The sequence below is a fragment of the Phacochoerus africanus genome, chromosome 8 (assembly GCF_016906955.1).
Source record: "Phacochoerus africanus isolate WHEZ1 chromosome 8, ROS_Pafr_v1, whole genome shotgun sequence".
Taxonomy (NCBI): domain Eukaryota; kingdom Metazoa; phylum Chordata; class Mammalia; order Artiodactyla; family Suidae; genus Phacochoerus; species Phacochoerus africanus.
The window spans coordinates 157619844-157645990 of NC_062551.1; the positions used below are offsets into that span (position 1 = coordinate 157619844).

At 41.1% G+C, this 26147-nt stretch overlaps 1 protein-coding gene across 2 annotated transcripts in view; it reads right to left on the bottom strand.

Annotated features, from left to right (window-relative positions):
* Positions 1–26147, bottom strand: part of MRPL37 (mitochondrial ribosomal protein L37) — a 49572-nt gene that overhangs the window by 10648 nt on the left and 12777 nt on the right. Inside the window, exons 4-5 of one of the 2 annotated variants that reach the window (XM_047789003.1) lie at positions 21933–22118; positions 11724–11881 (exon numbers count right to left, since the gene is read on the bottom strand). In XM_047789003.1, coding sequence (XP_047644959.1) covers positions 11724–11881; positions 21933–22118 — 344 coding nt within the window. The remainder of the gene's footprint in view (positions 1–11723; positions 11882–21932; positions 22119–26147) is intronic. The other variant, XM_047789004.1, reaches the window with a different exon arrangement.

Consider the following 26147-nt stretch of genomic DNA (forward strand, 5'->3'; position numbering starts at 1 on the left):
CCAAATGATCCTCTCAATAGACGTGGAAAAAGCTTTGATAAAATCCAACACCCATTTCTGATAAAAACCCTTCAGAAAGTGGGCACAGAGGGAACCTACCTCAACATGATAAAGGCTATATATGATGAACACATAGCGAACATCATTCTCAATGGTGAAAAACTGAAAGAATTCCCGCTGAGATCAGGAAAAAGACAAGGATGTCCGCTCTCGCCACTACTCTTCAACGTAGTTTTGGCAGTCCTAACCACAGCAATCAGAGAAGTAAAAGAAATAAAAGGAATCCAAATAGGAAAGGAAGAAGTAAAACTATCACTATTTGCAGATGACATGATACTATATCTAGAGAATCCAAAGACTACCAGTAAACTCTTAGAGCTCATCCAGGAATTTGGCAAAGTGGCAGGATACAAAATTAATACACAGAAATCAACAGCATTTCTATATACTAACGATGAAAGATCAGAAAGAGAAATTAGGGAAGTAATCCCGTTTATCATCACATCCAAAAGAATAAATACCTAAGAGTAAACTTACCTAAAGAGACAAAAGACCTGTACTCTGAAAATAATAAGACACTGATGAAAGAAATCAAAGATGACACAAACAGATGGAAAGACATACCATGCTCTTGGATTGGAAGAGTTAATATTATCAAAATGAGTATACTACCCAAGGCAATCTACAGATTCAATGCAATCACTACCAAATTACCAAGGACATTTTTCACAGAACTTGAACAAAATACTTTAAAATTTGTTTGGAAGCACAAAAGACCCAGAAGAGCCAAAGACATCCTGAAAAAGACAAACGGAGCTGGAGGTATCAGGCCTCCTGACTTCAGACTATACTACAAAGCAACAGTCATCAAAACCATACGGTGCTGGCACAAAGACAGAAATGTAGATCAGTGGAACAGGATAGAAAGCCCAGAATTAAACCCGCGCACCTACAGGCAACTCATCTATGACAAAGGAGGCAAAAATATGCAATGGAGAAAAGACAGCCTGTTCAGTAAGTGGTGCTGGGAAAACTGGACAGGGCCACATGGAAAAGAATGAAATTACAACACTCCCTAACACCATACACAAAAATAAACTCCAAATGGATTAAAGACCTAAATTTAAGACCAGATACTATGAAACTCTTAGAGGAAAACAGGCCAAACACTCTGACATAAACAACAGCAACATCTTCTCAGAACCACCTCTTAGAGCGATGACAGTAAAAACAAAAATAAACAAATGAGACCTAACTAAACTTAAAAGTTTCTGCACAGCAAAGGAAACCCTATACAAAACAAAAAGACAACCCACAGAATGGGAGAAAATCTTTGCAAATGAATCAACTGACAAGGGATTAATCTCTAAAATTTATAAACACCTCCTACCGCTCAATACCAAAAAAAAAAAAAAAAGGAGTTCCCGTTGTGGTGCAGTGGTTAACGAATCCGACCAGGAACCATGAGGTTGTGGGTTCCGTCCCTGCCCTTGCTCAGTGGGTTAAGGATCCAGTGTTGCCGTGAGCTGTGGTGTAGGTTGCAGATGTGGCTCGGATCCCGCGTTGCTGTGGCTCTGGCGTAGGCCTGTGGCTACAGCTTCGATTCGACCCCTAGCCTGGGAACCTCCATATGCCTCAGAAGCAGCCCAAAGAAATAGCAAAAAGACAAAAAAAATAAAAATAAAATAAACAAAAAAAACCATCAAAAAATGGGCAGAAGATCTAAATGGACAGTTCTCCAAAGAAGACATACAGATGGCCAAAAAACACATGAAAAGATGTTCAATGTCACTTATCATTAGAGAAATGCAAATCAAAACCATCATTAAGTACCACCATCCACCAGCCAGAATGGCCATCATCAAAAAGTCTACGAACAGTAAGTGTTGGAGAAGTGCCCATCGTGGCACGGTGGTTAAAGAATCCGACTAGGAACCATGAGGTTGTGGGTTCGATCCCTGGCCTTGCTCAGTGGGTTTAGGACCTGGCGTTGCCGTGAGCTGTGGTGTAGGTTGCAGACGAGGCTCAGATCCCACATTGCTGTGGCTCTGGCGTAGGCCAGCACACTACAGCTCTGATTGGACTCCTAGCCTGGGAAACTCCATATGCCGTGGGAGTGGCCCAAGAAATGGTAAAAAGACAAAAAAATAAAAAATAAAAATGAGTGCTGGAGAGGGTGTGGAGAAAAAGGAACCCTAGTACACTGTTGGTGGGAATGTAAATTGGTACAACCACCGTGGAAAACAGTATGGTGATTCCTCAGAAAACTAAAAATAGAACTACCATTTGACTCAGCAATCCCACTCCTGGGTATCTACCCAGAGAAAACCATGACTCGACAAGACACATGTACTCCAATGTTCATTGCAGCACCCTTCACAATAGCCAAGACATGGAAACAACCTAAATGTCCATCGACAGAGGAGTGGATCAAGAAGATGTGGTACATATACGCAATGGAATATTACTCAGCCATTAAAATGAACGAAATACCAGCATTTTTACCAACATGGATGGACCTAGAAATTATCATGCTAAGTGAAGTCAGCCATACAATGAGACACCAACATCAAATGCTTTCACTGACATGTGAAATCTGAAAAAAGGACAGAATGAACTTTGCAGAAGAGTTGATGACTCACAGACATTGAAAAACTTTTGGTCTCCGGAGTAGACAGTTTGGGAGGTGAGGGGATGTGCTTGGGTTGTGGGATGGAAATCCTGTGAAATTGGATTGTGATGATCATTATACAACTACAGATGTGATAAACTCACTGAATAATTAAAAAAAAAAGAGGGAGAGAAAGAGATGGCAAAAATATTCTATGTAAAACAGTAATCAAAAGAAAGCTGGAGCAGTCACAAAAAATGAAAAGAAAAACACTCAAGGAGAAAATAATTGGAGATCATCCAACCAAAAAAAGAAGGATAGAATGAAGAATCATAGAATCAACTGGAACGAGGTTTAAAATGGCAATAAATAATCATCTGTCAATTACCACCTTAAATGTCAATGGACTGAATGCTCCAATCAAAAGACACAGAGTGGCTGAGTGGATAAAAAAGCAAAAGCCTTCAATCTGCTGCCTACAAGAAACTCACCTTAGGACAAAGGATACATGTAGATTGAAAGTGCAGGGGTGGGAAAAATTATTTCATGCCAATAGACATGACAGGAAAGCAGGAGTTGCAATACTCATATCAGACAAAATAGACTTTAAAACAAAAGACAAATAAAGACAAAGAAGGACACTATTTAATGATTAAGGGATCCATTCAAGAAGAGGATACTACCATCGTCAACATATATGCCCCAAATACAGAAGCACCCAGATACATACAACAAATATTAACAGACATAAAGGGAGAAATTGATGGGAATACAGTCATAGTAGGAGACTTTAATATTTCACTCACATCAATGGACAGATCCTCTACACAGAAAACCAATAAAGCAACAGAGATCCTAAAGGAAACAATAGAAAAGTTAGACTTAATTGACATCTTCAGAACACTACATCCAAAAAAATCAGAATACACATTCTTCTCAAGTGCACATGGAACACTCTCAAGAATCGATCACATATTGGGACACAAAGCTAACCTCAACAAATTCAGGAGCATAGAAATTATTTCAAGTATCTTCTCTGACCACAATGCCATGAAACTAGAAATCAACCACAGGAAAAGAAATGAGAAAAAAACTACTACACGGAGACTAAACATGCTCCTAAAGAACCAATGGGTCAATGAGGAAATCAAGAGGGAAATTAAAAAATACCTTGAGACAAACAATAATGGAGACACAACCTCTCAAAATCTATGGGACGCTGCAAAAGCAGTGCTCAGAGGGAAATTCATAGAGACACAGGCCTTCCTCAAAAAAGAGGAAAGATCTCAAACTGACAACTTAACCCTCCAACTAAACGAATTAGAAAAAGAACAAAAAAGACCTAAAGTCAGCAGAAGGAAGGAAATTATAAAGATCAAAGAGGAAATCAATAAAATGGAGAATCAAAAAACAATAGATAAAATTAATAAAACCAAGAACTGGTTCTCTGAAAAGGTAAACAAAATTGACAAACCCCTGGCTAGACTCACTAAGAAGAGGAGAGAAAGAAGCCAAATAAACAAAATTAGACATGAAAAAGGACAAATCACAACAGATACTGCAGAAATACAAAAACCGTGAGAATACTATGAACGACTATATGCCAACAAATTTGACAATCTGGAGGAAATGGACAACTTTCTAGAATCTTACAGCCTGCCAAAACTGAATCAAGAAGAAACAGAACTGAACAGACTGATCACTAGAAATGAAATTCAGTATGTCATAAAAACACTCCCTACAAATAAAAGCCCAGGACCAGATGGCTTCACAGGCGAATTCTACTAAACATACAAAGAGGATCTGGTGCCCATCCTCCTTAAACTTCTTCAAAAGGTCAAAGAAGAAGGAACACTCCCAAAAACATTCTATGATGCCACCATCACCCTAATTCCAAAACCATACAAAGATACCACCAAAAAAGATAACTATTGGCCAATATCTTTGATAAATATAGACACAAAAATTCTCAACAAAATTTTAGCCAACCGAATCCAACAACCTATCAAAAAGATCATACACCATGACCAGGTAGGGTTCATCCCAGGTTCACAAGGATGATTCAACATACGCGAATCAATCAACATCACACACCACATTAACAAAAGGAAAGTCAAAAACCGTATGATCATCTCAATAGATGCAGAAAAAGCATTTGACAAAGTCCAACATCTATTTATGATGAAAACTCTCACCAAAGTGGGTATAGAGGGAATATTCCTGAACATTATCAAAGCCATTTGTGACAAACCCACAGCAAATATAATACTCAATAGAGAAAAGCTGAAAGCCTCACTCAAATCTGGAACAAGACAGGGATGCCCACTCTCACCACTGCTATTCAACATCGTTTTGGAAGTCCTAGCCACAGCAATTAGACAAACAAAAGAAATAAAAGGCATCCAAATAGAAGAGAAGAGATAAAACTGTCACTGTATGCAGATGACAAGACACTGTACATAGAAAACCCTGAAGACTCAACCCAAAAACTACTTGAACTGATTAATAAATTCAGCAAAGTAGCAGGATATAAGATTAACATTCAGAAATCAGTTGCATTTCAGTATACCAACAATGATTTATTAGAAAAGGAATACAAAAATGCCTTTTAAAACTGCACCTCAAAAAGTCAAATACCTCGGAATACACCTGACCAAGGAGGTAAAGGACTTATATGCCAAGAACTATAAAACTTTAATCAAAGAAATTAAAGAAGATGTAAAGAAATGGAAAGATACTCCATGTGCATAGAATGGAAAAATCAATATTGTAAAAATGGCCATACTACCCAAAGCAATCTACAGATTCAATGCAATTCCTATCAAATTACCCATGACATTTTTTACAGAACTAGAACAAACAATCCAAAAATTTATATGGAACCACAAAAGACCCAGAATTGCCAAAGCAATCCTGAGAAACAAAAACCAAGCAGGAGGCATAACTCTTCCAGACTTCAAGCAATGCCACAAAAGACCCAGAATTGCCAAAGCAATCCTGAGAAACAAAAACCAAGCAGGAGGCATAACTCTTCCAGACTTCAAGCAATGTCACAAAGCCACAGTCATCAAAACAGTGTGGTAATGGTATCAAAACAAACAGACAGACCACTGGAAGAGAACAGAGAACCCAGAAATAAACCCTGACACCTATGGTCAATTAATCTTTGACAAAAGGAGGCAAGAGCATAATAGGGGAAAAAGAAAGTCTATTCAGCAAGCATTGCTGGGAAATCTGGACAGCTGCATGCAAAGCAATTAAATTAGAACACACCCTCATACCATGCACAAAAATAAACTCGAAATGGCTGAAAGACTTAAATATAAGATAAGACACCAAACTCCTAGAAGAAAACATGGGCAAAACACTCTGACATCGACCTCATGAATATTTTCTCAGGTCAGTCTCCCAAGGCAACAGAATTAAGAGCAAAAATAAACCAGTGGGACCTAATCAAACGGACAAGCTTCTACACAGCAAAGGAAACCAAAAAGAAAACAAAAAGACAACTTACAGAATGGGAGAAAATAGTTTCAAATGATGCAATGGACAAGGGCTTAATCTCTAGAATATACAAGCAACTTACACAACTCAACAGCAAAAAAGGCAGTCACCCAATGGAAAAATGGGCAAAAGATCTGAATAGACTGTTCTCCAAGGAAGATGTACAGATGGCCAACAAGCACATGAAAAAATGCTCAACATCTCTGATTATAAGAGACATGCAAATCAAAACTACCATGAGATACCACCTCACACCAGTCAGAATGGCCATCATTCATAAGTCCACAAATAACAAGTGCTGGAGGGGGTGTGGAGAAAAGGGAACCCTCCTGCACTGCTGGTGGGAATGTAAGCTAGTACAGCCACTACGGAGAACAGTGTGGAGATACCTTAGAAATCTATACACAGAACTACCATATGACCCCACAATCCCACTCTTGGGCATATATCTGGACAAAAATTTCCGTGAAAAAGACACATGCATCCGCATGTTCATTGCAGCTCTGTTCACAATAGCCAAGACATGGAAACAACCCAAATGTCCATCGATAGATGACTGGATTAGGAAGATGTGGTATACATACACAATGGAATACTACTCAGCCATAAAAAAGAACGACATAACGCTATTTACAGCAACATGGATGGAACTAGAGACTCTCATCCTGAGTGAAATAAGTCAGAAAGAGAAAGACGAATACCATATGATATCACTTATAACTGGAATCTAACATAGAGCACAAATGAACATTTCCACAGAAAAGAAAATCATGGACTTGGAGAATAGACTTATGACTGTCTGAGGGGGAGAGGGAGGGAGTGGAGGGATCAGGAATATGAGGTTATCAGATGCAAACTATTGTTCTTGGAATGGATTTACAATGAGATCCTGCTGTGTAGCATTGAGAACTATGTCTAGATACTTAAATTGCAATAGAACAAAGGGAGGAAAAAAGTATATACATGTAAGTGTAACGTGGTCCCCACAGTGTACAGCAGAAAAAATAAGTAAAATAAAATTACAAAAAAAAAAGCTGGAGTGGTAATACTCATATAGGACAAAACAGAATTTAAAATAAAGAATATTATAAGAGACAAAAGAAGGACATACATAATAATCAAAGGACCAATCCAAGTAGACGTAACAACTGTAAACATATATATATATATACACCCAATTGTAAATATATATGATCACCTCAATATATAAGGCAACTGCTCACAACCTTAAAAGGAGAAACTGACAATAACACAGTTGCGGGGGGACTTTAATACCCCACTTAAAGCAATGGACAGATCAACCAGACAGAAAATCAACAAGGAAACACAGGCCTTAAACGATGCATTATACCAGATGGACTTCATGTGGAGACTAAACAACATACTACTAAGAACAACCAATGGATCACTGAAGAAATCGAAGAGGAAATTGAAAAATACCTAGAAGCAAATGACAACAAAGACAACAACTCAAAACCTATGGGCTGCAGCAAAAGCAGTTCTAAGAGGGAAGTTTTTTTTTTTTTTTTTAGCAACACAAGCCTACCTCAGGAATCAAGAAAAATCTCAAATAAACAACCCAACTTTTCAAAATCCAACACCCATTTCTGATAAAAACCCTCCAGAAAGTGGGCATAGAGGGAACCTACCTCAACATAATAAAAGCCATATATGACAAACCCACAGCTAACATCATTGTCAATGGTGAAAAGCTCAAAGGATTCCTGCTAAGATCAGCAACAAGAAGAGGATGTCTGCTCTTACCAATGCTATTCAACATTGTTTTGGAAGTCCTCGTCATGGCGATCAGAGAAAAAAAAGGAATAAAAGGAATCCAAATTGGAAAAGAGGAAGTAAAACTATCACTGTTTGCAGATGACAGGATACTACACCTAAAAAATCCTAAAGACACCATCAGAAAACTGTTAGAGCTCATCAACGACTCTGGTAAAGTTATAAGATACCATTTTTTTTTCTTTTTTAATGATTTTTATTTTTTCCATTATAAAGTAGTTAACAATATTCTGTCAATTTCTACTGTACAGCAAAGTGACCCAGTCACACATATACGTATTCTTTTTCTCACATTATCCTCCATCATGTTCCGTAAGTGGTTAAATATAGTTCCCTGCGCTATACAGCAGGAACTCATTGCTTATCTACTCCAAATGCAATAGTTTGCATCTACTAACCCCAGATTCCCAGTCCATCCCACTCCCTCCCCCTTGGCAACAACAAGTCTATTCTCCAAGTCCATGAGTTTCTTTTCTGTGGAAAGGTACATTTATGCCAAAGGTACAGATATAAGCGATATCATATCACATTTGTCTTTCTCTGACTTACTTCACTTAGTATGAGAGACTCAGGATACAAAATACGCAGAAATCAACTGCATTTCTATATACTAATAATGAAAGATCAGAAAGAAAAATTAGGGTAACAATCCCATTTACCATCACAGCAAAAAGGATAAAATAACTGAGAATAAACCTACCTAAAGAGACAAAAGACCTGTACCTGTATAACATGCTGATGAAAGAAATCAAAGAGGACACAGAGTACCCATTGTGGCGCAGCAGAAATGAATCTGCTAGTATCCATGAGGATATGGGTTTGATCCCTGGCCTCACTCATTGGGTTAAGGATCCAGTATTGCTGTGAGCTATGGTGTAGGTCGCAGATACAACTTGGATCCCAGGTTGCTGTGGGTGTGGCACAGGCTGGCAGCTATGGCTCCGATTCTACCCTTAGCCTTTGAACTTTCATATGCCACAGGTATGGTCCTAAAATTAAAAAAAAAAAAAGATGACACAAATAGTGGAAATATATACCATACTCTTGGATTGGAAGGATCAATATTGTCAAAATGACTATACTACCCAAGGCAATCTACAGATTCAAGGCAATCCCTATCAAATTACCAATGGCATTCTGCACAGAATTAGAACAAAATATTTTAAAGTTTGCTTGGAGTGCAAAAGACCCAGAAGAGCCAAAGGCATCCTGAAAAAGACAAATGGAGCTGGAGGAATCAGGTTCCCTGACTCCAGACTATACTACAAAGCCACAGTCATCAAGACAGTATGGTGCTGGCACAAAAACAGAACTACAGATCAGCAGAAAAGGACAGAAAGCCCAGAATTAAACCCATACACCTACGGTCAACTAATTTGACAAGGCGGCAAGAATATACAATGGAGGAGTTCCTGTCGTGGCGCAGTGGTTAACGAATCCGACTAGGAACCATGAGGTTGCGGGTTTGGTCCCTGCCCTTGCTCAGTGGGTTAACGATCCAGTGTTGCCATGAGCTGTGGTGTAGGTTGCAGACGTGGCTCGGATCCTGCGTTGCTGTGGCTCTGGCATAGGCCAGTGGCTACAGCTCTGATTCAACCCCTAGCCTGGGAACCTCCATATGCCGCGGGAGTGGCCCAAGAAATAGCAACAACAACAACAACAACAACAACAACAACAACAAAAGACAAAAAAAAATATACAATGGAGAAAAGACAGTCCCTTCAATGAGTGGTGCTGGGAAAACTGGACAGCTACATGGAAAAGAATGAAATTAGAACACTCCCTAACACCATACACAAAAATAAATTCAAAATGGATTAAAGACCTAGACATAAGACTGCATACTATAAAACTCTTAGAGGAAAACATAGGCCAAACACTCTCTGACATAAACCACAGCATTATCTTCTCAGATCCAACTCCTAGAGTAATAACAATAAAAACAAAAATAAACAAATGACCTAATTAAACTTAAAAGTTTATGCACAGCAAAGGAAAACCCAAACAAATGAAAAGACAACCCACAAAATGGGAGAAAATATTTGCCAATGAAGCAACTGACAAGGGATTAATCTCCAAAATATATAAACACCTCCTGCAGCTCAATACCAAAAAATAAAAAAAATTTTAAAAATGGGCAGATCTAAACAGACAATTCTCCAAAGAAGACATAGAGATGGTTAACAAATACATGAAAAGATGTTCAACATCACTAATTATTAGAGAAATGCCAATCAAACTACTAAGAGGTACCACCTTATATGAGCAGAATGGCCATCATCAAAAAGTCTACAAACAGTGGAGTTCCCGTCATAACTCAGCAGAAACAAATCCGACTGGTATTCATGAGGTCGCAGGTTCAATCCCTGGCCTTGCTCAGTGGATTAAGGATCTGCTGGTGCCATGAACTCTGGTATAGGTCACAGACGCGCTCAGACCTGGCATTGCTGTGGCTATGGTGTAGGCCAGTGGCTACAGCTCTGATTGGACCCAAAATCCTGGAACCAATAAAAGTCTACAAACATTACACTGTTGGTGGGAATGTAGATTGGTGCAACTGCTATGGAAAACAGTATAAAGATTCTGCAAAAAAACTAAAAACAGAAGTTCTATTTGATCCGGCAATCCCACTCCTGGACCTCTATCCAGAGAAAACTGGGACTTGAAAAGATATGTGCACTTCAGTGTTCACTGCAACACTATATACAACAGCCAAGACATGAAAGCAACCTAAATGTCCATTGTCAGAGGAGTGGATAAAGAAGATGTGGTATATATACACAATGGAATATTACTCAGCCATAAAAAGGAGTGAAATAATGCCATTTGCAGCAACATGGATGGATTTAGAAATTATCATGCTAAGTGAAGTTAGACAGTGAGACATAAATGTATCATGCTATCACTTATATGTGGAATCTATAAAAAGGATACAATGAACTTATCTGCAGGACAGAAACTGATTCATACTTTGAAAAACTTAAGGTTTCCAAAGGAAACAGGTTGGGGGTGGGGATTAGCTGAGGGTTTGGGATGGAAATGTTTTAAAATTGGGTTGTGATGATGGTTGTACAACTATAAATATACTAAAATTCACTGAGTTAAAAAAAAAAAAAGTCCCCCTAGCCCCAACACACATACAAAACAGGGATCTGGTGTCCCAGGCCTGCTTAGGGACTCCCGCATTGCCATCCTCCCCAGAGGCCTTTGTTCCCCAGCCATGCTTTCCTCCGATTCTGTGGCAACCACTCTGCCTTCTTTAACATCTAGGTCCTGGAGACCTCTGAGAATCCAGGGGCTACCACCAAGTGGTATCTTGGTCCTCAGAACCTGTCCTGAGAGGTCTGGACAGGCAGGTCTGGGACATCTCTCCTGCTTCACTTCCTCCTGCCTGCCCGTGGGAGCCTTGTGCTTTGGCTCCAATTATACAGAACAGAGGCCATGTGCTGGAGCACAGCTAAGCGAAGCCCTGGGACTTGGGGCTACCTGGTCCCAATCCTTTCTCTATCACTTACCGCTGTGCAATGCTAAACAAGCTGCTTGCCTCCCTGGACTTCAGAGGCATCATCTGAAAAATGGGGATCACAATGAAACTGTGTGGGCTATTGTAATAAAAAACAAGGCTTCTTATGCAGAAGACAGGCACATCACAGGCCCCTAACAGACAGCAGTCCATCTCTGTCGAGTGAGTAGAAGCGGCTCACCCTGTTTCCGTCAAGCAAACAACCTCCATGTCCTCTTTTCTCCTTTGAACGAGATAAGGTAGGAGACTGACACAAAGCAAAGCAGCTTGTCGTCTCTTCCACATACGTACCCCATAGAGGAGCCGGGCCTGAGCCAGGGCACTTCCAAAAGCAAACAGGATCATCTTGGCCCGCAGCTGATCTGGTTGAAAGCGGCGTGGTCGTAAATTGGCTGACTCCAGGAAATACAGGGTGTGGGGACAGGGGTAAGGATAACCCTCCTGGAACCCTGCAAGACATGTCATCATGTGGAGGGTAGAAGAGTAATCAGCCTGCCCCAAAGCCTCAGCAAAGCCACCCCGCCTCAGCTCAGTGCCAGGCACTACAAAGACTCAGGAGAAGGAGATGTCATCATGACAGCTCAGACGCTGGCAAACATCAACCTGCTGGCTAATCTGGCCCCTGCCTGTTTTTGAAAATGAAATTGTTACTGGAGCACAACCACACCCACTGATTTACATATGTCTATTAAGTAGCTGTGATAGAGACCAAATGGGGCCTGCAAAAACCTAAAATATGACTTAGTTCTGTACAGGAAATGTTTGCCGACCTGTTACAGGTGATTCTTGCAGACAAGCTCTAATTCCACCCCTTTTTCTCTCTTTCAAGCACACAGATGACAGTGTTAGAAGGATGACCAGAAATCTATGGTTATTTATTTTTTTTTAAAGTAAATCACTTACAAAATTCAATACTTATTAGTAACAAACTACTTCCCCTACCTCACAACATTGTGCTGAGAATGAAAGTTCAGCACTTATTCATCTCAGCCGCATCCCTGCTGGGTTAAAATTTCTTCCCCTGCATGGCCATGAGCAAACTCTCGGCGGCTAGGGGCTTCTAGAGTGATTGACCTGGATGAGCAGAAGAGGATGCAAAGGAGGAAAGAGGCTGGAAAAGTGTGGGCTTGGAAAGTCTCAGAGGAGATCACCACTCAAGAGAGACATGACTTTCCTGTCTGCTTCAGTTCCTCAGCACATGTGAACACCCAACTCTCTGCACTCCCTCTGCAGCAAGCTCTCAGACAGGTGCCAGGAACAGAGGCCACACAGTGCCTGCCACTGCCTTTGAGGAGCACACCAAGGCTAGAGGGGAGAAAGACAGGAAAACGGATCACACCCAGACACAGGGACATGTAAAGCCATGAGGGGAGCCAGGGGGCTGTGGGAGGACAGATGACAGGCTCCTGACCAGACTGTAAGGTCGTAGAGCATTTCTGGGAAGAAGTGAGGCCTAAGATGAACTGTGATAGATGAGTATGAGTAGTTACTAAGCTGAAGAGAAAAGAGGTGAAAGGTCAAAGTGCAGGCAGAGGGAAGAGAAGTGCCCAAGCATGGTGGGGGGAAAGGCACAGCTGGAATAAAGGGGGCTTGTGGGGCATGAGACAAAGATGAGGCTGGCATGACAGGCAGAGGGCAGACATGAAGGCCCTCGTGTGATAAGCCAAGGAGTGAAAACTTTATTCAACAGGCCCTGAGGAGGTGGGCATGGAGAGCAATGGGATTTAATCCGTGAACTAGAGGGGACTGAAGAGCCTGGGTCAGACTAACCTGTTAAGAGGTTGTGCCAACAGGCTGGATGAGGGACAGTAAGGACTGACCCTGGTGTAGCTGTGGAAATGAAGAGAAGTGAAGGAGGAAGATGCTGTGGTTCATGGCTGAGTGGATGGCAGGGCTGCCCAGCCTGACTCCCTAGTTTCTTCCCTGGCTCACAGGCTAGGTGGTGCAGCCTTGTTTGATGGAAGTGGGACAAACAGCCCCATTCAAGGCCTTTGAGGCTTCCTCACTCTTAGCTGGAGGTTGGCCTGAGTTCAGAGCGCACAGGAAAAGGGTGTATCTCAAGGGACCTATGAATAAAGGAAACATTTGATGCCTGGTCAAAAGCCCCTCACGCTACCCATTAAAACTGATGTAACATGAAAAAGTTTACAAATAACAAATGCTGGGGAGGGTGTGGGGCAAAGGGAGTCCTACACCGCCAGTGGGAATGTAAGTTGATGCAACCACTATGGAAAATAGCATGGTGGTTCCTCAGGAAACTAATAACAGGATTATCATATGTCCAGCAATCTGACTCCTGGGAACTTATCTGAACAAAACTATAATACCAAAAAGATACATGCAGGAGTTCCCACTGTGGTTCAAACAGGTTAAGAACCCAATATAGTGTTTGTGAGGATGCAGGTTCAATCCCTGGACTCGCTCAGTAAGTTATGGATCAGCTGTTATTACAAGCTGTGGTATGGGTCACAGACACAACTCAGATCTGGCATTGCTGTGCCTGTGGCATAGGCTGGTAGCTGCAGCTCCGATTCAACTCTAAGCCTAGGAACTTCCATATGAGACGGGTACAGCCATAAAAAGAAGAAAAAAAGATACATGCAAGTTCCCACTGTGGCTCAGTTTCTTTGGCAACACAGGTTTGATTCCTGGGCTAGCTTGGTGGGTTAAGGATCTGGCGTTGCCACAGCTGTGGCACAGGTTCACAGCTGCAGCTCAGATTCCATCCATGGCCTAGGAATATCCATATGCTGCAGATACAGCCAAAAAAGAAAAAAAGAAAAAAAAAAGATACATGCACCCTTATATCCATAGCAGCAGCTATTTCACAATAGACAAGACATGGAAACAACCTAAAAGTCCATTGGCAGATGAATTAATTAAGAAGATGTGGTACATACATTCAATGGAATACTACTCTGTCAATAAAAAAGAATGAAATAAAGGCACTTGCAGCAACACATGGATGCAACTAGAGATTCTTATACCAAGTGTAGTAAGTCAAAAAGAGAAACACAAATACCATATAATATCACTTATATGTGGAACCTGAAATAATGCACAAATCGGAGAGGAATCAAGATGGTGGAAGAAGTAGGACGTGACACTCATTCTCCCACAAACCATCAAAAAAAAACCAAAACCAAAACCAAAAACTAACTATCCACATGTATTTGCACAGAACATCTACTGAATGGTGTAAGGAGGAAGACCTTACACCTCCAAGAAAGGCAAGAAACCCTCCACATAACTGGGTAGAATAAAAGGGAAAAAAAGAGAGAAGAAAAGAAAGCAATCAAGACAGTTCCAGCACTTCTGAGAGAGGGAGCTATTAAAGAAGAAAGGAACCTGCACCCTGGGAAGCCACTGAAGTGATGGAGATCAGCCGGATGGAGGGACCTCCAAGAAAAAACTGCAGCAGCCAGACTGAGAAAGGCAAAGCAGAGAGAGAGCAGCACAAAGACATTTACCACCACCCCCAGACACCACAGCCTGAGATGCTCGGGCAGGGGCTGGGTGCTGAGACTCAGGCTTAAAAAAAAATATAAGCAAAATGCAAAAGCTCTGGAACCATTCCCAGTTAAAAGAACAGGAAAATCCCCCTGAAGGAGCAAACCATGAAACAGACCTCTGCAGTCTAATAGACCAAGTTCAAAAGGGAGAGAAAATAGTGAAGAAATTAAGAGTGAATATGAAGGACTTAAGAGCAGATGAGAACAGTGATGCCTATTACTTTAGAAAGCAACTAGAAAACATAAAAAGTAGACAAGAAACAATTACTGCTGATAAAAGAAATCAAAGATGACACAAACAGATGGAAAGACATACCATGCTCTTGGATTGGAAGAGTTAATATTATCAAAATGAGTATACTACCCAAGGCAATCTACAGATTCAATGCAATCACTACCAAATTACCAAGGACATTTTTCACAGAACTTGAACAAAATACTTTAAAATTTGTTTGGAAGCACAAAAGACCCAGAAGAGCCAAAGACATCCTGAAAAAGACAAACGGAGCTGGAGGTATCAGGCCTCCTGACTTCAGACTATACTACAAAGCAACAGTCATCAAAACCATACGGTGCTGGCACAAAGACAGAAATGTAGATCAGTGGAACAGGATAGAAAGCCCAGAATTAAACCCGCGCACCTACAGGCAACTCATCTATGACAAAGGAGGCAAAAATATGCAATGGAGAAAAGACAGCCTGTTCAGTAAGTGGTGCTGGGAAAACTGGACAGGGCCACATGGAAAAGAATGAAATTACAACACTCCCTAACACCATACACAAAAATAAACTCCAAATGGATTAAAGACCTAAATTTAAGACCAGATACTATGAAACTCTTAGAGGAAAACAGGCCAAACACTCTGACATAAACAACAGCAACATCTTCTCAGAACCACCTCTTAGAGCGATGACAGTAAAAACAAAAATAAACAAATGAGACCTAACTAAACTTAAAAGTTTCTGCACAGCAAAGGAAACCCTATACAAAACAAAAAGACAACCCACAGAATGGGAGAAAATCTTTGCAAATGAATCAACTGACAAGGGATTAATCTCTAAAATTTATAAACACCTCCTACCGCTCAATACCAAAAAAAACAAATGACCCCATCGAAAAATGGGCAGAAGATCTAAATGGACAGTTCTCCAAAGAAGACATACAGATGGCCAAAAAACACATGAAAAGATGTTCAATGTCACTCATCATTAGAGAAATGCAAATCAAAACCACGATGAGGTACCACCTCACACCAGCCAGAATGGCCATCATCAAAAAGTCTACAAACAATAAATGCTAGAGAGGGTGTGGAGAAAAAGGAACCCTAGTGCACTGTTGGTGGGAATGTAAAGTGGTACAACCACCGTGGAAAACAGCATGGAGATTCCTCAGAAAACAAAAAATAGAACTACCATTTGACCCAGCAATCCCACTCCTGGGGATTTATCCAGAGAAAACCATGACTCAAAAAGACACATGTACTCCAATGTTCATTGCAGCACTCTTCACAACAGCCAAGACATGGAACCAACCTAAATGTCCATTGACAGAGGAGTGGACCAAGAAGATGTGGTACATATACATAATGGAATATTACTCAGCCATTAACAGGAAAGAAATAATGGCAATTGCAGCAACATGGATGGACCTAGAAATTATCATGCTAAGTGAGGTCAGTCAGACCATGAGACACCAACAACAAATGCTACCACTTACATGTGGAATCTATAAAAAGGATACAGTAAAATTCTTTGCAGAACAGATACTGACTCACAGACTTTGAAAAACCTAGGCCTTCCAAATGAGACAGGTAGGGGGGTAGCAGGGATGCACTGAGGGCTTGGGATGGAAATGCTGTAAAATTTGGTTGTGATTGTTGTACACCTATAAATGTAATAAAATCCATTAAGTAATTAAAAAAAAAAACACCCAACCCCCCCAAAAAAAGAAAAATAAAAAATTAGAAAATTCATTCACAGACACAAAAGCTGAGTTAAAAGCACTGAAAGGCAGAATGAATAATTCAGAGGAACAAATATGTGACTTGGAATAATGGAAATCACCTAATCAGGACAGCAGACAAACAACCAAATGAAAAAACATGAAAGCAATATAAGAGATTCATGGGATAATATAAAACGGGCCAATCTATGCATAATAGGGATTCCAGAAAGAGAAGGGAAGGGGGGGGCACTGAAAATATATTTGAAGAAATTATGGCTGAACACTTTCCAAATCTAAAAGGAAACAGCTATCAAGATACAGGAAGCACAGAGGGCCCCAAACAAGCCTATACCAAGACATATTATTAAAAAATGGAGAGGATTCTAAAGGCATCAAGGGAAAAACAAAGAGTTAATTATAGGGGAACTCCCATAAGGCTATCAGCTGATTTCTCTACAGAAACACTACAGGCCAGAAGAGTGGCAAGATATATTCAAAAGTTCAAAAAGGGAAAAGTTCGAAAAGGGAACAATCTGCAACCTATAATACTCTACCCAGCAAAAATATCATTTAAAATAGAAGAAGAAATACGGAATTTCTCCGAGCAACAAAAACTGAAAGAGTGCAGCAATACTAATCCCATTCTAAAAGAAATACTGAATGGTCTCTTCTAAATAAAAAAAGAAGAAGGAACAGGATGGAGGAAATGACAATTGGAAAGCAATTACTTAAATAAGCCAGTATACAGGTCTAAAAGGAAAAAAAACAGAACAAAACTATTATAAAAGCAATGATAAACACAAGGAACAGCAAAAGGACAAACAAGATGTTAAAAAAGGACATAAAAAACATAAAATGTGGGGAAGTAAAGCAAGAAAACCTACACTTTTTTTTAAGAATGTGTTTGAGCCTATGTGACTAGCAGGCTAAAGCAAGCAGATATAGTAAGGGGTTTAACACACCAGAAAAACAGGGCAACCACAAATCAAAACCGAAAAACACATTCACAGAAATTAAAAAGAAGAGGACACCAGCATATAATACAAGTAAACCATCCCATCAAAAAAAGGACAAAGGAGAAACACAGAATCAACTGGACAACAGGTTTAAAATGGCAATACATACATATTTATCAATAATTACTTACAATGTCAATGGACTAAACGTTCCAATCAAAGACACAGAGTGTCAGACTGTATAATAAAACAAGAGCCTACAATATGCTGCCTAAAAGAGACTGACCTTAAGGCAACAGATGCATATAAATTGAAAGTGAGTAGATGGGAGTTTCTGTCGTGGTGCAGGGGTTAATGAATCCGATCTAGGAACCATGAGGCTGCGGGTTCAATCCCTGGCCTTGCTCAGTGGGTTAAGGATCCGGTGTTGCCGTGAGTGTAGTGTAGGTTACAGACGCAGCTCGGATCCCAAGTTGCTGTGGCTCTGGCGAACGCCAGCGGCTACAACTCCAATTCGACCCCTAGCCTGGGAACCTCCATGTGCCACAGGAGCAGCCCAAGAAATGGCAAAAAAGACAAAAAAAAAGAAAGAAAGAAAGTGAATGGATGGAAAAAGGTATTTCATGCCAATAGAAAACATAGGAAAGTGGGAGCTGCAATATTCCTTTCAAACCTTGGAGTTCCCATCTTGGTGCAGTGGTTAACAAACCTGACTAGGAACCATGAGGTGGCAGGTTCGATCCCTGGCCTTGCTCAGTGGGTTAAGGATCCAGCGTTGCCGTGAGCTGTGGTGTAGGTTGCAGATGTGGCTCGGATCCCGCGTTGCTGTGGCTCTGGTGTAGGCCGGTGGCTACAGCTCCGATTAGACCCCTAGCCTAGGAACCTCCATATGCCGTGGGAGCAGCCCTAGGAAAGGCAAAAAGACAAAAAAAAAAAATTCCTTTCAAACCAAATAGACTTTTAAACAAAAGCCATACAGGACAGAGGACACTATTTAATGATAAAAGGATCCATTCAAGACTAGGATATTACAGTCATCAATATAAATGCCTCTAATATAGGGGCACCCAAATACATACAACAAATACTAACAGACCTAACAATGGGAATACAATAGAAGGAGACTTTAACACCCCACTCACATCAATGGACAGATCCTCTAGACAGGAAATCCTCAAGGCAACGGAGATCTTAAGTGACACAACAGAAAAGTTAGACTTGATTGATATTTTTAGGACAATACATCAAAAAAAAAATCAGAATATACATTCTTTACAAGGACACATGGAACATTCTCAAGGATTCAACACATACTGGGGCACAAAACTAACCTCAACAAATTTAAGGGTACAGAAATTATTTCAAGAATCTTCTCCGACCACAATGGCATGAAACTAGAACTCAACCACAGGAAAAGAAATGAGAAAAAACTGATTACAGGAAGACTGAATGACATGCTACTAAAAAACCCAATGGGTCAACAAGGAAATCGAAAGGGAAATTAAAAAATGTGTTGAGACAAATGACAATGAAAATAAAACCTTTCAAAATCTATCAATAAAACAGAGATTAAAAAAAAAAATCAATAAAACCAAGAGCTGGTTCTTTGAAAGGGTAAACAAAATTGACAAACCTGTAGCTAGAATCACCAAGAATAGAGAAAGAAATAAAGTAAGAAATGGAAAATGAGAAATCTCAATGGATACTGCAGAAATACAAAAAACCTTGGGAGAATACTATGAACAACTATATGCCAACAAATGTGACAACCTAGAAGAAAAGACAACTTTCTAAAGACACACAGCCTACCAAAACGGAATCAAGAAGAAACAGATCAACTAAACAGAGCAATCACAAGAAATGAAATTGAATATGTAATAAAAAAACACTCGCTATGAACAAAAGTCCAGGACCAGATGGCTTCACAGGTGAATTCTACCAAACATACAAAGAACTTATACCCATCCTAAAATGTTTCCAAAAGGTGGAAGAAGAAGGAACACTCCCAAAGACATTCTATGAAGCTACCATCATCGTAATACCAAAACTGAAGATACTACCAAGAAAGAAAATTAGAGGCCAATATCTTAGATGAACATAGATGCAAAAATTCTCAACAAAATTTTAGCCAATTGAATCCAACTTCCTATAAAAAAGATCATACACCACAACCAAGTGGGATTCACTGCAGGTTCACAAGGATGATTCAGCATATGCAAATCAAACGACGTCACACACATTAACCAAAGAAAAGTAAAAAACCACATGATCATCTCAATAGATGCAGAAAAAGCATTTAACAAAATCCAACATCGATTCATGATAAAAACTCTTACCAAAGTGGGTATAGAGAGAACATACCTTAACATAATAAATGCCACTTATGACAAACCCTCAGCCAATATAATACTCAACAGAGAAAAGCTGAAAGCCTTCCCACTAAAATGTGGAACAAAATAAGAATGCCCACTCACCACTTTTATTCAACATAGTATTACACAACCTAGCCACAGCAATCAGACAAACAAAAGAAATAAAGGGTATCCAAATTGAAAGAGGTAAAATTGTCACTGTATGTAGATGACATGATGCGATATATAGAAAACCATAAGGACTCCACACATAAATTACTCTAATCGACAAAGTAGCAGGATACAAGATAAACATTCAAAAATCATTTCTGTATCCTAATAATGAAATATTAGAAAAGGAATATAAAAATATAATACCTTCTAAGATTGTACCCCCAAAAGTTAAATATCTAGGAATAAACTTGACCAAGGAGGTTAAAGACTTACATGCTGAGAACTATAAAACAGTAATCAAGGAAATTAAAGAGGATTCACAGTTGCTAAGACATGGAAACAACCTAAATGTCCAGCAACACATGAATGGACTAAGAAGATGTAGTACATATACACAATGGAGTAGTATTCAGCATAAAAAAGAACAAAATAATGCCATCTGCAGCAACATGGATGCAACTAGAGATTCTCATACTGAGTGAAGTAAGTCAGAAAGAGACAAATACCATAGGATATCACTTATATCTGGAATCTAATATATGGCACAAATGAACCTTTCCACAGAAAGGAAACTCATGGACCTGGAGAACAGACTTGTGGTTGTCAAGAGGAACAGGAGAGGATGGGATGGATTGGGAATTTGGGGTTAGTAGATGCAAACTATTACACTGAGAATAGACAAGAAATGAGATCCTGTTCTATAGCACAGGGAACTATAGCCACTCACTTGTGATGGAACATAATGGAATATGAGAAAAAGAACACATATATATGTATAACTGGATCATTTTGTTGTACAGTAGAAATTGACAGAACACTGTAAATCACCTACAGCAAAAAAAAAAAAGTTTTAAGTGAATTATAAATTTAAAAATGTATATTTCAATATTTAAAAAATGAACCTATCCACAAAACACAAAGACTCACAGACATGGAGAACAGACCTGTGGTTGCCAAGGGCTTGGAGGGACGTGAGAGAGGGGTGGACTGGGAATCTGGAGTTAGCATATGCAAACTATTACGTTTATAATGGATAAAAAACAAGTCCTGCATAGCACAGGGCACTGTATCTAATATCCTGGCATAGGTCATGATGGAAAAGAATGTGTACATATGTTGTATGTCTGGGTCACTTTGCTGTACAGCAGAAAGTGGCACGAAATTGCCAAGAGAAAGAAAAGGGAGGGAGGAATGAAGCAAGGAAGGGAGGAAAAAAGGAGTTTCTCTGTAGCTCAGCAGATTAAGGACCCAGCACTACCACTGCTGTGCCGCAGGTTCAATCCCTGGCCCCGGAACTTCCACAGGCTATGGACACAGCCAAAAATAAATAAGTATTACTTCTCAGGGGTCAAAGGCAAAGTCAGCCTTTGAGCAAATCACTTAACCTCCCTGATTCTCAGTTTCCTTGCCTATAAAATGGGATTAATAGCACCTGTCTCACAAGGCTACTACATGGCTCTTAGAAGAAAACGCACAGGAGGTGCTTCCCTCTTTTTGCAAAAATCTTGCCCCTCATCTCTACGTTGCCTTAAAAAAAAAAAAATTCAGGCTTTGATACTTACCTGTATCATCATTCACATCATAAACATTGCATTCCTGAAGACCCATAGTGGGAGATATGGGATAGAAGGTCTCAAGAACGTGATTCTTAGTAGCTTCCACCTCCTCTTGGGAGGCAACAGGGGGCAGAGGATCCTTGGCATTCAGTCGGGCTCCACTGGAACCATGGACCTGAAGGAGAATAGACTCTAAAAGGAGAGAAAGATGATTAGTCTACCCTGATCTAACAGCCTTAACTCAACTCAGCAAAGTCTAAAGCTTTCATCCTGCCAGGCTCAGGTCTTTATTAGCTTTCCCAGCTGATCAGCCTCCTCACAGAAAACAAAACTGTGGTTAAGGTATTGGTCCTGGGTTTCTTGAGAGGGGGACCAACCAATGAACTCTTTTTTCCTGTGCTCCCGTTCCAATGACTCCTAAGACCTGGTGGTTTCTGTGGGTTCAGATCTTCCCAAGCACCTGCTCTAAACTGGGGACCCAGAAATGAGTGAGATTAACTCTCTGTTCTAAAGGAGCTGGCAGGGAGTAAGTGCTACAGCAAAAGAACGAACCACACTCGGAGGCAGTGGAGGTCGGGAAAATGATCTCCTCTGGACACTTGGGAAGCTTCCTGAACAAAGCAATGCCTTTAAACCAGTTTCTGAAAGACGGATAAGAGCACAACTTCGATTTTGGCACTGTTCACATTCTGGACAAGATAATTCTTTGGTGAGGGAGACTGTCCTGTACACTACAGACGTCTGGCTGCCTTCCTGGCCTCTACTCATTAGATGCCAGTAGAACTTCCACTACCCCCACCCTGGATAAAGACATGACAAACGAAAACGTCTCCAGACAACGCCCAATCTCCCCTAGAGGGCAAAACCACTCTTGGCTGAAAACGGCTGGAGAGGTTGCCAGGCAAAGAGAGGGGAACACTATTCTAGTGAATGAGGAAGAACACACACCATGGCCCAAAAGTGTGCTGTTCCATGGCAGAGTTTAGGGAAATGAGTCCAGACGACTGCAGTATGATACGGCAGGAAAGGAGGGATGGAGACAGAGGAGAACTGAGGCTAGAGGCTGGGAGAAAGGCTACTAAACCCAGGAAAAGGACCAGATTGTCCTCAGTAAGCAAAAAAATAATAATCACGTGGAATTCCTGTCATGGTGCAGTGCAAATGAATCTGACTAGAAATCATGAGGTCACAGGTTCAATCCCTGGCCTCGCTCAGTGGGTTAAGGATCTGGCACTGCCATGAGCTGTGGTGCAGGTCGCAGACGTGGCTCGGATCTGGCATTGCTGTGGCATAGGTTGGTGGCTGTAGCTCCAATTCAACCCCTAGCCTGGGAACCTCCATATGCCGCAGGGGCGGCCCTAAGAAGCAAAAAGAGAAAGATCATTTACATGTAAGTTATTTATTATACATTATTATAGGTATATATTATTTTTATATATACACTCACATACATCTATCAAGCCAATCCAAAAGCCTCACTTAAGTCAGATTAGCATACATATTACGTAGAGACTTGGTGTCTCTAAAAACTCACATCTGACTAGCCAAATGCCAAATGCCATCTGGGAAGACTCCTGGAGAATGGCCTCCTAAAGATTCTCCATGGAGGCAAATCTACCTCTCAAGGTTCTTGGGTTTTAAGAAATACAAACCAAACACTACAAATCGCAGTGTGATGGTAATGGACCAAGGCTGATGTGCCTGTATGTCTAAAAACTGGTTTGGGGAGTTCCCGTCGTGACGCAGTGGTTAACGAATCCGACTAGGAACCATGAGGTTGCGGGTTTGGTCCCTGCCCTTGCTCAGTGGGTTAGGATCCGGCGTTGCCGTGAGCTGTGGTGTAGGTTGCAGACGCGGCTCAGAATTCCGAGTTGCTGTGGCTCTGGTGTTGGCCAGTGGCTACAGCTCCGATTCGACCCCTAGCCTGGGAACCTCCATATGCCAAGGGAGCAGCCCAAAGAAATAGCAAAAAGACCAAAAAAAAAAAAATTAAAAACTGGTTTGGCCAACAGCACTGCCATTTAATTAGCACATGTACTGCATCCACTGGTTATGCAAAAAGGGGTGCCACATCTGTGCACGGATAAACTCTGACCGGCATGTTAAAATACAACATACCCACACCTCAGGAACAGTTTTCACAAATATTTCCTGTTTCCTCACATATAATCCTCAAGGAAGATAAACGTGCCTGGACCTCTTCTAACCTTGGGTTTTAGCTTCTCCCGACAGACTACTCTGCTGTGGTTTCCACTTCAATTCCCTCCACAGCCCTCCTCCAGTGACAGCTCCAAATGGGGCAGTTTAATTAGAGCTAATACTTGATAATGGGCCAGCAAGTACTCCTTATTAATGAGGTTCACTAATTTCCTTAGTGGTGCCATTACCTCCGCAAAGCTGACTCTTTGCCAGGAAGGTCATACTCAAAGGGGCAAGCTGGAGAAACCTGACCAAGCAGAAGTCCCAAATTATTTCGCTGCTGGTTTTCTTGCTCCAGGGTTCCACCAAACAGAACACCTTGTGTCCGCAGAACGTCCCTGTCTCAACAACTGAGATTTGGTAACTCGATTAAGATTAGGATGGTGGGGGAGTTCCCGTCGTGGCTCAGTGGTTAACGAATCCGACTAAGAACCACGAGGCTGGGGGTTCGATCCCTGGCCTTGCTCAGTGGGTTAAGGATCTGGCGTTGCCTCGAGCTGTGGTGTAGGTTGCAGACACGGCTTGGATTCTGTGTTGCTGTGGCTCTGGTGTAGGCCGGCGGCTACAGCTCCAATTAGACCCCTAGCCTGGGAACCTCCAATGCCATGGAAGTGGCCCAAGAAATGGCAAAAAGACAAAAAAAAACCCCAAAAAACAAAAAACAAACCAAAGATTCGGGTCCTTAAGGGTGTATGGTTTACTGAGAAATGAACACATAAACCAAACTTGCATACTAAATAATCACAGTGGTTGTGAATATGTTGGGGAATAAGGAAAAAAAAAAAAAAGATTAAGATGGTGGAGTAGAAGGACTAGAGCTCACCTTCTGTCATAAAAGTAACAAAATTACAACCAACTGCAGAACAACTTTCAACAAAACAAGACTGCAAATTATCAAAAAAGATATCCTACTCCAGAAGAAAGAGAGGAGGCCACATCAAGACAATCGGAGGGATGATTACCTGATAAAAGCAACCCCGTATGTAATGGGTTGGTGTCCCACAAACTGGAAAGTAACTATATCCCAGGGGCTCACACAAGGGATTGAGAGTTCTAAACTGGTCAGGTTCCCATGCCTGGGGATCTAGCATCAGAAAGAGGAACATTTGGCATTCAGAGCTAGCAGGGCTTGTACACAGGAGCTCCACAGGAATGGGGGAAATGGACGCTCTACTCTTGAAAGACACACACAGGCTTTCATGTGCACTGGGTCCCAGGACAAAGCAGAGACTCCAGAGGAATCTGAGTGAGTCCTGCCTAAGGTTCTTGGAGGAGCTCCTGGGAGAACAGGGCATGACTGTGGCTCGTTGTAGGGGAAGAACATTGGAGGCAAAGGTCTCAGGGGAATAACCATCAGTGTGAACTCCTCTGGAGGTGGCCAATTCGGAAACATCTAACCACACCTATCAGGGCTGAGAGGCCCCAGACCAAACGACAGACCTGGTGGGAACACAGCCCCACCCACCAGCAAACAGGCTGCCTAGAGACACCCCACCCCCAGCACACAGCCAACTCTAATCACACCCAGAGACACATTCCCCCCAGACAGAGGAATAAGAATCAGCTCCACCTACCAGTGGGCAAGCACCAGTGCCTCCCATCAGGGAGCCTGCACCAAGCCCCCATAGCAACTTTAGCCACAAGGAGGGCAGACATCAGAAGCAAGAGACACTACAACCCTACTGTCTGCAAAAAGCAGACCACACCAAAAACCTATACAAAATGAAGAGGCAGAGAATTATGACTCAGATGAGAGAACAAGAAAAAAAACCCCAGAAAAACAGCTAAGTGATCTGGAGGTTACTAACCTCCCATGAGAAAGACTTCAGACTAATGACAGTAAGGAGGACTCAAGACCTTGGAAACAAACTGGAGGCAAGGAGAGATAAATTATAAGAAACACTGAGCAAAGAAATAGAAGATTTAAAGATTAAGCAAGCAGAGATGCAACATACTGAAGTAAAAAATTCACTAGAAGCAACCAACAGCAGAATACAGGAGGCAGAAGAGCGAACAAGCGAG